Genomic DNA, 15,267 nt, shown 5'->3' with positions numbered 1-15,267 from the left:
CTACATCCCCAGTTATAAGAGGGTGTGCACACTTATGCAACCACATTATTCTAGTTTTTTAATGTTTATTTCCCCAACCCCCTAAAAGATTTCAGTTTGTTTTTCAATTGGGTTATACAGTTTATAGGTCACATTAAAAGGTGGAAAATGTTCTGAAATTATTTCTCTTTGTCTCATTTTTTTACATCACAGAAACCTAGCATTTTACCAGGGGTGTGTAGACTTTTTATATCTACTGTAGAACTTCTTACGGTTTGTCAGATGATACCTATAATAAAAATTTGAAATTTCTAGGTTTCTTGCTAATCCTCATTTAAAGTCTATCTAAAACCAAAATGTTTTTTTTTTTCCATTTGGATAGGGTAGGGAATGTGGCCCATTCAAGAAGCCTAGCTGCACTTTTTGTCCTGAAGACAAAAGGAAGTGAAGGGTAATCTTTACAAAGCGAAGCAAATAACTGTTGAGACAGCTGTGTCTGGAACAAGCGTTCCCATTGGAAGATTTGTTTTATGATCTTGATCCAGTGACAGCTCAATTTTTTTAAATTTTCTTGTACATTCAGTCCTGAGGACAATGGTCACATGAAAAGAAGAGTAAATCTCCATAATTGGGTCACACATAGCAATAAAGACCTGACTGGTTCAACCCCCTCACCAAATAAAAAACATTTTGGCTTTAGATACACAAACTGAGCCACAAAAGTGATCAATCACATTTCATATATATTATGTGACAAACATTTGAAGCAATCACAACAACCTACAGATATCATAGTTACATACCAGCAAACGATAAATGACATTTTAGAATGGGGTTTTATTGAAATGTCACATTTCCTTTTCCCTGACAAAATATATTTGGTATTGCAAAATTGTGCATGCACTGTTAATGCTTTAAAAAATGCAATAGTGCAAGTCATCGATGTAGGAAGAAGATGCAGAGATGATAGAGAAACATGGCTTACATAGAAATTAGACCACAGTACATTCCCACCTGTTATCACATGACCTGCAACTCAGTTCTCTATTTTGACATCAGGCATTAGAGCCATTATTCTACAGGTTCTTCATTTTATTTTATTTTTTTTCTTCATAGGAAAGCTGCATAAATTTGGTACCTACGAAAACATAAACCACACACTTGCCCATAGCATATAAAATACACAAATACTTTCAGATGCGTTCTCCAACCTGCCAAGTGCTTATACAACACAAATGTTTAATCATACAACCCATTATCCATTAACTCATTCTTACAAAGTTTTTTTGCTTTATAAATTAGTAAATAGGATTTCCTCCCAACTGTAGCACACAATGCGAGAGTCACCATTCATTTTGTTCAAAAGTCAAAACAACTGTGAAATAACTTACAACGCATTACATTTTTTTAACCCATACTTATCATTAAACATTAGTCTAAACCAAAATATTATTGAGGCATTTTGTCATATGTAAATACAGTACAATATACAAGTTACAGCACATTCATATACATGGGGTTGCATCACTCATCTTCATTTGAGTTTTCTTGACCTTCTGCACTTTGTTCAGATCGATCTAAGAAAACAAGAGTAGGAAAGTAATGAAATCATACTATATTTTAAAAGTCTTCGTGTTGCAGTTGTTATTTCTAAGACTATGAAAAATGTAGGCAGTGGGGGTCAACCTAAAAATTATAGGAGGACCTCCAGTGTGGTCCCCTGACACTTTTAGAGGGCCACACAACAAGAGCACATTTTTGTGCATTACATCATGTCAGACAGTTCATTCAAATAAATGGGCAGCAACACACCTCAAAGCCTGAAAACTTCAGTACTGATACATTATTTGCACCATACCGCAACGCACACTGAAGAGAAAGTGGGAGTAATATAAACACTCCCAGCATTGCAGTCAATGGACACGCTTAAAGCCCCCAGCAGTGGCATCGTTGAATTGAATACAATAGTAACCCCCAGCATTGGCGCAGGTGGACACAATAGTAATTCCCAGCATTAGTATCAGTGGATGAAATAATAACCCTAGAAACAAAGCATGTTTGATTTTACTGTTTAAAAGAGAAGTAGGGCTTTTTTCCCCCTATTTATATTTACCTATTGCTCCAATGCTGCATCTGTCCCCTGCCAGCTCTAATGGTGAGAACTACGTGATCACATGATCGGGGAGTTCTCACAGCTGTTCTGAGCAGAGAACAGGATTGTCAGTCACCGCTGTCTGCTCAGCTCCCCAGTGTTCACAGAAGCTCTGGGCTGTGGAGGGGGAGGGAGCAGCTGGCTCAGGCTTTCAGCGGTTTGCAGAGAGGCTGAGTCAGGTGTCGCACCAAACTCTGGGGTGGATCCTGACTTTGAAGTCAGCCTGGACAGGCTGAGTTACATCGACAGACAGTGGACTTCAGTCCGCTGTCAGCTGAAAACAAGTCACAGGAGTGCAGAACTAACTATACTCCTGTGATCCACAGGAGAAGTACAGCCAAAAGAGCTTTGCTGAACTTCTCCTTTAAGACCTAATCTTTACCTGTACTGTTGGATGGACAGAGTTTTTATTTCAGTTCCAGGTGCTGGAACAGAGAAAGTTTCAGCGCCCAACACCCTGCAATCATTCTGATTCCCTCTGGTCCCCAAAAGGGGGTGGACCCACCCCAGCCAGCACACAACAGGTCACACATAATAAGCCGGGCAGGTCATGTGTTGGGCACTAGGGGGTTAAGGCCTTTCATTTAGATAAAGATCTGATATTTGTGGGGAAAACTAAAATATAAAGCTTCAATAAAAGGTTTTTTTATTACGGACATGAAAATAGGAAAACAAAGCTGAACTCTAGTCACACAAACACTGGTATACAATTATATATTTGGACACAATTTACATAATTTTATAATATAAATTGGGCACTATTTTCATACTTTTGGCTCTGTATGCCACCAGAATAAATTAAAACAAAACAATCCAAATGAATTTGAAGTGCAGACTTTCAGCTTTAATTCAATGGGTTGAACATAAATATCAAGTAAAAATTTTAGGAACTGCAACCATTATTATACACAGTCCCTCCATTTTCAGGGGCTCAAATGTAATTGGACAAATGAATATAATCATAAATAACGTTCATTTTTAATATTTTGTTGAGTATCCTTTACTGGCAATAACTGCCTGAAGTCTGGAACCCATGGACATTACCAAAGACTGGCTTTCCTGCTTTCTGATGCTTGGCTAGGCTCTAACTGCAGCTGTCTTCAGTTCTTTGTTTGTGGGTCTTTCTGCCTTTAGTTTTTCCTTCAGCAGGTGAAATGCATGCTCAATTGGGTTGCGATCATGTGATTGACTCGACCATTGCAGAATATTCCACTTTTCCTTCAAAAGCTCCTGGGTTGCTTTTGCAGTGTGTTTTAGATTATTGTCCATCTGTACTGTGAAGAACCGTCCAATAAACTGTGCTGCATTTGGCTGAATGTGGGCTGACAGTATATCTCTAAACACTGCAGAATTCATCTGGCTGCTTCTGTCACATAATCAATAAAATGCCAATGACCCAGTGCCACTGGAAGCCATGTATGCCCATGCCATCTCACTGCCTCCACCATGTTTTACAGATGACGTGTGCTATGGATCATGAGCGGTTTCAAGCCTTCTCTACACGTTTGTCTTCCCATCATTCAGGTGCAGATTAATCTTAGTTTCATCCTTCCAAAGAATGCTTTTCCAGAAATGGTCTGGCTTTTTTTTAGATGTTTTTTGGCAAAGTCTAATCTGGCTTTTTTATTCTTCAGGGTTATGAATGGTTTGCACCTTGTGGTGAACCCTCTGTATTTGCTCTCGTGAAGTCTTCTCTTGATTGTAGACTTTGACAATGATACGCTCACCTCCTGGAGAGTGGTCTTCACTTGTCTGGATGTTGTGAATAGTTTTTTTCTTTACCATAGAGAGGATCCTGCAATCATCCACTACTGTTGTCTTCTGTGGACATCCATGCCTTTTTATGTTGCTGAGCTCACCAGTGCGTTCTTCTTTCCTCAGAATGTACCAAACCGTTCATTTGGCCACTCCTAATGTTGCTGCTATCTCTCTGATAGATTTGTTTCATTTTTGAAGGCTCCTTTGAACGCATGATGTAGGTTCACAGCAATAGATTCCAAATGCAAATACCACACTTAGAATAAACTCCAGACCTTTTACTTGCTTAATTGATGAAGAAATAACGAAGGAGTAGCCCACATCTGGCCATTAAAACAGCTTTTGATTCAATTGTCCATTTATTTTTGGTCCCTTTAAAAAGGGGGGTGGCTACTCTTAAGAGCTGGAATTCCTAAACCCTTCCTCCAATTTGGATGTACATACCCTCAAATTAAACCTGAGAGTGTACAATTTCAGCCCATATCCATTATATAGCTATAGCTTGAATATGCTTTGGTAAATACCTGAAAAAATCTAAAATTGTGCCTGTGTCCAAATATATATTGACCTAACTGTATATTGGTTTAAGACCCCCTGGGGCCCTTTTTGGGGCTTATGAAAGTGGTTAATATTTTTGCACACATTAAAATCTGCATTTTTTCCTAGAAAATTACTAAAAACCGCCACGCAAAATATTTTCTGGCAGTTACAATTTTTTATGCCACACCACATTTGCGCAGCTGTTTATCACACACAAATTTTCAGGAAGAAATACACTGAAATTAACTTTGGTGCATACTAACAAAATATTACTCAATTTTTGGTAAAATATAAAAAAGACGATGTTGCATCAAGTAAAAAGATATCAAATATGTCAAAATTTAAAATGGCGCATGAAATTGCAACAAACTTCAGTACCCCAAACTTCAGCCCATAGTTGACACTTTAACTCTAAACTGATAACCTGTACAGGTTTTTAATCAATAATTAGGGCTCGCAGCACCTCACCTTTTATGTGTGGTGCAGTCACCCAACGGACCAATTACAGTGGTCTCCAGTTCTTGGTGGAACAGGAGAGCCCATGAACAATTGTGGGTAGCAGAGGGTGGGAACCTTCAGAAAAGTAAAAAGTGATTGGGTGGCCTGCCATGATCAATTTTACAAGAAAGCTGGTCGGTGGCTGAAAAAAAAGCAGGACACCAACTTGGCCCTATTTAAATGTAAACATTAAGTTAGGCTTTATGTATACTCCCTTGCATTTCTATCAGTAAAAGTGCACATTTTTAGATTGTCTTACAAAAGATTTTTTGGGTCCAGAACCACTTTAAGGTTAGTGGCTCATTAGGCGCTAAATTAAGAATGAGGAGAATATCCCAGGAGCTTACACTCTGTTTAAAATTCTGCGCATCTTACCTGCTCTGATATGATTAAGCGATGCCAACATTCGTAGCATAAAAGAGGCAGGCACAGTTATGGTGTTGCGTGTTTCTTCCAGCATCAATTCATTCCTTGACATAATCTGAAATATTGACAAAAGGTAGAACATATTTAACAAATAGTGAGAATACAGTACGGAACCCATGAAAAACGATGAAAGATGATAAAAAAGAAACTGTGGAATGTCTGTCTTATTCTTCCAGTGGGCAGTAGCCTCGCAAGGCAAGGAGCACATAGTGCACAAACACATGTGTAATAGGACATGTATTTGTGTACAAGTAACACTGTTTTGGGTTCGAGCCTTGCAGTACAAGATATTTCAATGAACAAGGACTGCATAATAAAAAAAAAAATAAAGTCCAGTTTAATCTTGGCATTGAGTGGCACACAAACAGAACCATTTTGATTTGCCAATGTGATCTAAATACACGTTCAATCACAACTAATGAGTTCCTGGTAATATACAATAATTTATGCTGCTCACAGGTGCTCACCTGTGATATGGGTACTGGAGAAGTGTAAAGCAAAGTGTAGATCCCATGAAGCCGCATAACTTTGCAGACCCGCTGGTATTGGAATGTATGGCAGTCTCAACCTGGGCTCCTGCCAGGCCATGCCCCAACACGTTTTACTCTGTTCTCCAGAGCTTAATAATGAAACGCGCTGGAACTGTGGGATCCCAGGATGGGACTGCCATTGCCATTCATTCCAATACCAGTGGGTCTGCATAGATGTGCTGCTTCATGGGATCCATCCTTTTCTTAACAGTTGCTTGGAGCTAAGACAAGCTCCTCTCCTGGCCTGCACTCATTGATGGACACAGGACTGCTTTCCCTTGTAGCTTGAGCAGTACACATTTTCCATTACTGGTTTACTGAAGTGTACTTTTAGTCTATTTTGTCTATGAATATTTTGCTTTGAAAATTATAAAAAGTTTGAATTATTCCTAAATTCTAACTTCAAGGAAAGCCTTTTTTCTGGTTTTGGATGGACTGGAGATGGATTAGAACACCTGTCAGGTTTATATTGATGCCTATGTCCCTGTTAGGGAGACCAGCTGTCTCTATTTGTCCTGTTTACCATTATCACTGATCATGAAAGTGAATAGAAATTGCAAATGTTGGGTTCTCACCAGAACAAAAAAAGAATGTAAATCTTCCACTGGGGGCACTAGTTCTGGTGACCCTGGTAACAAGGGACTCCCTTCACCTCACCATTTAGGCTATGGGACAGGAACTCAGTGAAGCTTATCCCCTACAATCAGTACAAATAAAGACTCCAGTGTGTTTCTTTAGTGCTAGGTTTGTGCGGTTGTATGTCGTAAAATTTTTTAATTGTGCTGATATTATTTAAGAGTCTAGCAACTTTTCCCCAGATGATATCACCCAGCCCTCCTACAACAGCCAAAAAACACGAAACCGGAAAACATAAAATGATATAACTGAGATTTAAACAGCACAAATGTGGCACTAACCAATTAGCCCGATTTTATGCCTTTTGTCTCTTGTAGGGGGGCTTGGTGAGGTTTGGTGACCTTTATTAAATCAATAATAACTGAAAAATAAAAGGAAACAGAATAGACAGTAAAATGGCACAAACATGGCTTTAACCAACCAGCCTGGTTTCATGTCTTTTGGCTTTTGTAGGGGGCTGGGTGATATCATCCAGAAAAAAGAACTAATATCTTAAAAATAAAAGCAGCACAAGTATGATTTTTTTTATGGAGTTTTTATTTCTGCCGATTGTGGGGGTGGGGGGGTGGGGGTAGCTTTTCTGAGCTTAGGACAGGAAGTGGAGGGAAATCTCCCCAATGGGACACAAATGGCAAAGAAATTCAGGTATTATAGCACCCTTTACTCTATCCAAAACATAAAAAAAAAATTCTGCCTTTAGTTCTACTTTGACTACCTCATTACCAGCATGTTACACCTCCTTCCTTTCCAGGCCAGTTTTTAGAATTGTAATAGTGTAACTGACAATATCGTGTACCCCAATATATTTTATGCTATTTTTTAAACAGAGCTTTCTTTTTAGTGGTATATAATAACCACATTTTGTACTATATAAAAACAAAAAAAAACTAAACATTTTGAGAGAAAAAAAAAAAACGTTTCCCTACTTTTGATATAAAAAAATCTTGATTAAAAATGCCAGGGTATTACAAATGACCCTTTTTTGAAAAGTGGAAACCCCATGGGGAATTCATTTTTACTATTTTTGGAGATGAAGAAACATGCTGGTATTGAGGTGGTTAACGTGCATTTAGCGCTTAAAAGTCACCCACTGAAGCAATGTGCAAGACTTCCATTAGTGGAAAGCTCGCTGAAGAATTCAACTGCATTGTGTACAATGGCTAGATGACATTATTAAACATGAAACACTTTTAAACCATCCTAAAACAGTCCCACAATTATTGGTTTTAGTGGCATTTTAAACACCCCCTCCCCAACCCACTATCATTGGCGGCCAGTAGTAATGTAACCCCCTCCAAAACAATCCCACAATCATTGGTGTTAAGTGGCATTTTAAAACCCCTACTCCCACCATTAGCTGTCATGTGCATTTAAATTCCCTCAACACTTGTGGAGGTGAACTCAAATGAATGGGCTGTAAAATTGCACTGCAGTGCCTGCAAACTCCATTCCTGTGCAATTCTGATGTGAACTGATCCTAAATAGCTCATCTCACCTCTTCAGCAAGTGCCCAGTTGAAAGATTTGTCTTCTTCTAGTGGTGACCATATCTTGATATTGTAGTCTATTCCAGATGATGCTAAAACTATATCCAGAATTTTAGTTAGATGTTGCAGACACATGACATCCATATGTTTACATAATATATGTCAAGGAAATTACTTCATTTAACAGCATGATGTGTTACCAGTTTCATAACTGCTAGAAATGACTTTACACTTGACTGATTTTCATGTTGCCAATAACTGGGGGAAAATAACAGTTAATTTATCATACTCATGGAATCCATAAGAAGCCTCTTTAACCCCTTGACGCCGACGTAACACAAATATGCGGCCTCACGGACCTGGGCTTTTTTCCGTGGGGCCGCATATTTGCGTACCTGTCTTTGTGCTGGGAGCGCGCCGCTCGGCGCGCTCCCAGCACCAAGACCGCGGTGTCACTGAGAGCCCCAGGTCCCGTTCTAACGATCGGGACCCGGGACTCCCTATTCCGGGTCACGTGATCGCTGTGATAGTCTCTGATTGGCTATCACAGTGATCAATCACTGTGCAGCCCGGCCCCTTTGTTTTCTCTCTCTCTATGAATGGAGAAGAGAGATACATTGTATCTCTCGAACTCCTGACATAGAGAGAGAAAAAAAAAGTTTGTAAAAAAAAAAAAAAAAGATAAATAAATATTAAAAAATAAAGAAAAATACCTAGATCAAGGTTTGATCTAGTTCAGTACCAGGGTTAGTGTTTGGGTCAAGGTCAGGGTCAAAGGTCAGGGTCAAGGGCAAAGGTCAGGGTCAAAGGTCAGGATTTAAAAAAAAAATTGGTATCAGTGTCAGTTAGTGTTAATGTCAGTGTCAGTGACAGTGTGTTTTATGTAAAAATAAAAAATAAAAAAAAAGACAAAAACAAAATGCGCACTGTTGTTTCTGGGCTGTACTACGGGTACAAACAACAAATAACATACACATATATGGTATCGCTGCAATCGTCAAGAACTGGAGAATGTATTTTGGGTTGTTCTTTGGTGGTAGGTTATGGTCGTAACAAGAAACACACAGTTAAATTTAAAAAAATGATTTTTTTTACTATTTTGGCCCAGTTTTCCTTTAATAATAAAAAAAAATTAGGAGCTATCCATGACCATTTACCACCAAATGAAAGCCCAATTTGTCCTGAAAAAAACAAGGTATAATCCACCTGGATGTACAAAGTAGTTGTGACGATATGTACGGTTTTACTAACACGTCAACGTTGCAGAATTGTGCTTAGGCATTTAGATTTGTTTTACCCTTAGGCATGAAGGGGTTAAAGGAGAACTGTGGAATTGGGGGAAAAAAAACAAAAACATACTCACCTAGATGACTGCAGCATAACCACTCATCCCTCAGTTCTCAGTCTTCACTGAGCAGTCACTGGTTCTGTGCTTTGCCTCTCCAGCACTCACTGTAGCGCTGGGATGAGGAGGGAGCAGTAGTGGCTTGCTCAGGCTGCAGTGTGCTGAGAGGCTAGCTGCCGATCAGGCATGTGGGTGAATCCCGACATTGTCAGGAATCCTGCAGCACCTGGACCAGCTCTGTGACGTCAGCCACCAGTGGACTTTAGCCAGCTGTCAGCTAAATCTGGGTCACAGGAGTGCAGAAATAAGTGTACTCCTGTGACCCAGAAGATATGCATGACCAAAAAGCTTAAGGTTAAATTTTTAAAAAGACAAGGACTAATAGTGGGTGTAGTTGGAGATGCAGTGAGGTTGCATGACAGGAACACAGTGAGGTTGCATGACAGGAACACAAACTATGATGGGGGCAGCTTCATGGAAAAGCCAGGTAACAAAGTGACAGTTGTCTATATAACAAATTCACACTCTAACAAATCAAGATTTACATAGGAAGATCTTTTAAAAATAGTATGGCAAATGTATTCAATGGCATGTCTTTGGATGGTTATGTAGGACCATTTCCTGCATTTGACTTACATGCACAAGGTGGTGGGGCAGTAATCCGCACCTGCTTCAACTTTTTGGAAAAAATAAGCATTATGAAAAAGAAGCAGGCCTCAGTTGCCTAATATTTCAAATATTCATGGAAAGAATATTTCACCAGGACAGCTCCTGGCAACGTTTGATTAGTCACTTGATGTGACCTGTAAAACCGCGGTCAGAACCATTGACACTCCACAACAAGATATTTGTGATGCCAGTGTATGAAGTATAAACTGGTATATCGCCACATTCAAAATGCACGCTAATCTCATTAAAGCAGAAACAGCAGTATTAAATACTCCAGAGAATTTTCTATACAGATAAAAAGACTTTATTTTTCAAAGTAAAAATACAAATGCTACAAAAAGTGACATGAAGGCAAATAGTTGTGTGTTTATTTGCATTAACAGACCTGAGGGTGCACGCAAAGTGGTAGTGTTACACCCTTGGTCCTGTTCAATTGTGTAGTGCTAGTGCTCAGAACTGTTGCCATGGACCACTTGGAAAAGGTAACTCTCACAGCTCACTTCTGGTCTGTTATGGCTTGCTTCAGTGTGAACGCAAACCGCTCCAGAGCGCAGAACTGAGATCACTGAATATAGAAACTAGGATCACTTTAATGCAGACCAACGGGGGAGGTGTGTGTGTGTGTGCGTGGGAGGGGGGGGACCAGGGGTAGGCAACCTGTGGCTTTCTAGATGTTGTGGAACTACATTTCCCATGAGGCATTGCAACATTACAAAACTGACAATTACAGCTATGACATGCAGAGGCATGATGGAACTTGTAGTCCTGCAACAGCTGGAGAGCCGCAGGTTGCCTACCCCTGTGGGTGGTTAAATGTGACCACTGAGTGCACCTTTGAGTTGACACATGGAACATCCTTTTCAGATTTCTGCTAAACAGGGGCAAAGCAGCACAAGGGACAGACCTCACAGAAGATAAGGAATATCTGTTGTGCTTATTATTTTTTTTTAGTTGACTTACGCTTTAATAAATTTAGTGCCATCTGCAGCTCTCAAAATCTATCACAATATGTTACTACGAAAAAGGGGTCTAAGACTCAAATTTGTATTCTGACAGCCAGGAAAAAAAAAACAAAAAAAACACAACTTACTTGGGTCATATGGATGTGGTTGAACACAATTAACTACATGGTTGTCTGCTTCTAAGAGCATTAGATGCTCAGTCGTGTGTCGATCCCAAATGAAGATGTGACCACAGTCTGACCCGCTTATGACAAAGTTTTTACCCCAGAAGCCAGCCTCTTTGATCTGAAAAAAAAAATATTTCAAATGGATAACAGGAATAACAGGTTTTTGGAAAAAAAACAAGGATAAAAGCTTCTGAAAATGCTAGATGACTGGAAGTCATGCTGACTCTTTGTAGACCCAGGACACAGAGTATGCCTGTTTTCTTAGTTTTCTCTGGACTTTCCTGTTGGCCCTGGTGTAAACGTTTGTCTCCCTCCAGCTCCTACCTACTGCACGTGAGTGCAATTTGATTTGTTTTTGTCTCAGCCTAATAAGTGTTTAACACCCCGGTCACATCAAGCTCTACTTTGAATTCGTGCGACTTAAAGTGAACTTGCACAATTTGAAAGTCAGATCACATGCCGATTTCAGGTGCGATTTATCTGATACAGATGTCTATGCACATCACACCAAAAATAGTGCATGTACTACTTTAGAAATCGATGCGGCTCCAAGTCGGAACCACACAGATATAATTACGCTGACTGCGGACACTAGGCTGCGATTTGGCATGTGATTCGCATGGCATGCAAATTGCATACTAATTCGCATCCAGTGTGACTGGGGTCTTCTTGTACCAGATTTTTTAACTTCTCTCTTCCTTTTATATATTTTTCAAGCTTACAAATGGTAACTCCACTTTTGTGGGGAAAAAAAATAGGAAATAAAAGTAATATAGCATATACAGTGCCTTAAAAAATCTTCGCACCCCTTATAATTTTCCACATTTAAAATATTTTAAATATTCACAATAAAATAAATTTACGTTTTTGGTTATATGTGATAGACCAACACAAAGTGGCACATAATTGTGAAGTGGAAGGAAAATGACAAATGGTTTTTCATATTTTTTACAAATAAATATCTGAAAAGTGTGGTGTGCATTTGTATTCAGCCCTCCTGAGTCAATACTTTGCAGAACCACCTTTCACTGCAATTACAGCTGCAAGTCTTTTTGGGGATGTCTCTGCCAGCTTTGCACATCTAGAGAGTGACATTTTTGCCCTTTGTTTGCAAAATAGCTCAAGCTCTGTCAGATTGGATAGAGAGCATCTGTGAACAGCAGTTTTTCAAGTCTTGCCACAGATTCTCAATTGGATTTAGGTCTGGACTTTGACTGGGTCATTCTAAAACATGAATATGCTTTGATCTAAACCATTCCATTGTAGCTCTGGCTGTATATTTAGGGTTGTTATCCTGCTAGAAGATGAACCTCTGCCCCAGTCTCAAGTCTTTTGCAGACTAACAGGTTTTCTTCTAAGATTGTCCTGTGTTTGGCTCCATCCATCTTCCCATCAACTCGGACAGCTTCCCTGTCCCTGATGAAGAAAAGTATCCCCACAACATGCTGCCACCACCATGTTTCACGGTGGGGATGGCGTGTTCAGGGTGATGTGCAGTGTTATATCAATAAAATATTCTTAGGGTAATCCAGAAAACCCAGCAGAATCCCAAAACTGAACAGGGAGCAAAGTTAAAGTCCACTACTACACCAAAATGGGATGTGGGTCACAGTAGCAAAATATAACTAGAAAATACAATAAAGGGAAAGAAGCCCTAAAAAAAGAAGGTAACTGTCGTGATCCAAGTAGTTTGACCAAGTAACACATTTTATTGCAGAACCATGAAAAAAAAAAATCAAAAACATGAAAAAGAATTTAATACAAAAATATACACCTCCACCCATCACCATTAAAAGTTTGACAATGTTGTCAATTAAAACCAAAATCCGGACTGAAAGTGACTTAAGACCGATGTCTGACCCTCAGCTATATCATGTCTTATATCATGAACCTCCGCACAAAAACTGAGCATAAAAAGATTAAACTATCAACTTAAAAGGATGAAAATTATGGGACTTAACACTTAGGATAACAGCGCCTTTGCAACACTGTATAAACCTATCTCACATAGATGCAAAACAGTTGATACAATGTATCCAAACAAGCAAAGGAAAATCTTGCGAATGGCCAAAGCAGGATGAAAAGCTGGATAGAAGCTCGTGACACGCAGCTGCTTGCTGATGGAACTATCAAGCCCACACATATTATGGCAGTTAGCTTAGCCCATATGCAGCTCAGTAAATGGCTTTTATGATATAGAGCACATGCATAGGATGGCCCTTAAATCCAATATGAGGTAAAGACGGTCCTGCTGATGATTTGGAGGTGTCACACTCAACAATATGGACCCAGATGTAGAAAACTAAGAAGAGACTTAATAAGATAATGTACACAATGGCATTCTGATTGCCACACACTGACAGTAAACGAGGCTTAACACTGCCTCCCCGTGAGCATGGAGCAGCTCCTAGACTGTTTAAACTGTACTTATCATCTGTCAGATGTAGCTTTCTGGCATTACAGGATCCGTATCTTCAGCTCTTGTGCAGGTAGCTTCTGTGACCCTAGGTTTGGATACCACTAGGTGGATACAGCATCTCTTCGTGGCCAAACAGAGCTCCGCTCTCCTTCCCAGCCTCACATAGCTTCCTCTGTTGCAGCGTGAGGGTCACACATGCACAGAAAGGGCTTCCCAGTACTCAGCTCCGCTTCACCACCATTCATGACAGTACTCACCAGGCATCTATTCACAATACCAAGGACCCCATGAATGTGGAAGCTACTGTTTTTGTATTAAAAAAATCTTTCATTTTGTTTTTTTTTTTTCACGGTTCTGCAATAAAATTTGTTACTTGGTAACGGTCATGACTTTCTTTTTTAGGGCTTCTTTCCCTTTATTTTGTTTTCCAGTGATGTGCAGTGTTAGTTTTCCTCCACACATTGAGTTTTTCTTTTAGGCCAAAAAGTTAAAATTTTGGTCTAATCTGACCACAGCACCTTCTTCCACATACTAAACAATATGATAGTGTGACAAGAACACACCTATCTGAAAAAGAAGGTTTCTAAAAGATCCACGCGGAGTAATATGAATTCAAATGAATTTAACAATACTTTATTTGATCACATAGATCATAGGGAGGTTAAACATAAGCACGGTGTACATATGAAAAAAATAAAATCATGTTTAAAAACACTTAGCGTCTTCAATTAAGGGTCATCTTAGCCAACAGAGCACCATATAAGGCAGAGTGGTGTAATGATGGAATAGTTATCCTGGATTTCTGTAGGTTTCCTGCTTAGTATTTGTGTGAACCGTATATTCAGTAGGTGTGTTCCCAGTATAGATCAGGGACCTCCTGGAATGTACAAGCTGGAACACAAGAATACATGGTATGTATCTAGCAATATGGAAACCAAATCACATCCAAAATTTACCAGGCCTCCCTCCACAATAGTCAATGGATGCTACTGTTACCTTCTCATAGGTGAGACTATCATACCCGCCTTTCAAATGTAGGGACTTCCTGGATAGCCACCCCAAATGGAACAGGGTCCACAGTACCAAATGATTCTGAGGATATATATAGAAAAAGATAATAAATGTGTAGAACATGGGCATCAGGTAATCCCGAAAACAAAACACACATAAAGATGTGGATATATTACCATCAATAAGGATCAAGAAGACTCCTGTCGACTTGAACTAAGATCAGGTCCTTGATGCTTTTCCAAAAATGCATATGGGGGTGAGGGACCAGGTATACACGATGCGTGAATTTCAAACACATATAGTGTGTATATAGCATATAGCAGGCCGTAGATACCTGAATTTAATATACCCAGTAAAGGGTTTCCAAAAATTGCTCAATTTGAGAAGGTTATTTGCGGTTTAATAAGGATCTAGCTATGTCACAGCAAAAAATACCTGAATAGGATAGCATATGTATATATATATATATATATGTAGATTCTCCTCCTTAGAGGATTTCCAAGAAATTCCCCGAGTATACAGGGTAAATTAGGCCCATACAACATGCCCTATGAACACCATGTAGGCTCTGTAAATCTCAACAGCCGTAAGCTTTTAAATAACTTGCCACCGGTGGAAGATATATTTCCCTGAAGGATTGCCGTTTGCGAACCGCTGTGATAATAGCCCACTGGTAGTTCTCAAAAGGT

The 15,267-nt window shown here is 39.5% G+C and overlaps 1 protein-coding gene across 7 annotated transcripts in view; it reads right to left on the bottom strand.

The window, feature by feature from the left end:
* Positions 1-796: 796 nt before the first annotated feature.
* DCAF6 (DDB1 and CUL4 associated factor 6) overlaps positions 797-15,267 on the bottom strand; it is a 144,393-nt gene continuing 129,922 nt past the window's right edge. For all 7 annotated transcript variants that reach the window (XM_089659190.1, XM_089659188.1, XM_089659192.1 and 4 more), the window contains 4 exons: positions 11,110-11,266; positions 8,015-8,103; positions 5,303-5,408; positions 797-1,556 (listed from right to left, as the gene is read on the bottom strand). In XM_089659190.1, the coding sequence (XP_089515316.1) occupies positions 1,504-1,556; positions 5,303-5,408; positions 8,015-8,103; positions 11,110-11,266 (405 nt within the window). In that variant the 3' untranslated portion in view covers positions 797-1,503. The remainder of the gene's footprint in view (positions 1,557-5,302; positions 5,409-8,014; positions 8,104-11,109; positions 11,267-15,267) is intronic.

The sequence above is a fragment of the Staurois parvus genome, unplaced genomic scaffold (genome assembly GCF_062004578.1).
Source record: "Staurois parvus isolate SC_StPar_1 unplaced genomic scaffold, SC_StPar_1.0 ptg001134l, whole genome shotgun sequence".
In the NCBI taxonomy this organism is placed as follows: Eukaryota; Metazoa; Chordata; class Amphibia; order Anura; family Ranidae; genus Staurois; species Staurois parvus.
Note: the sequence above shows the minus strand (reverse complement) of the source record. Positions and strands in the feature narration are given on the sequence as shown.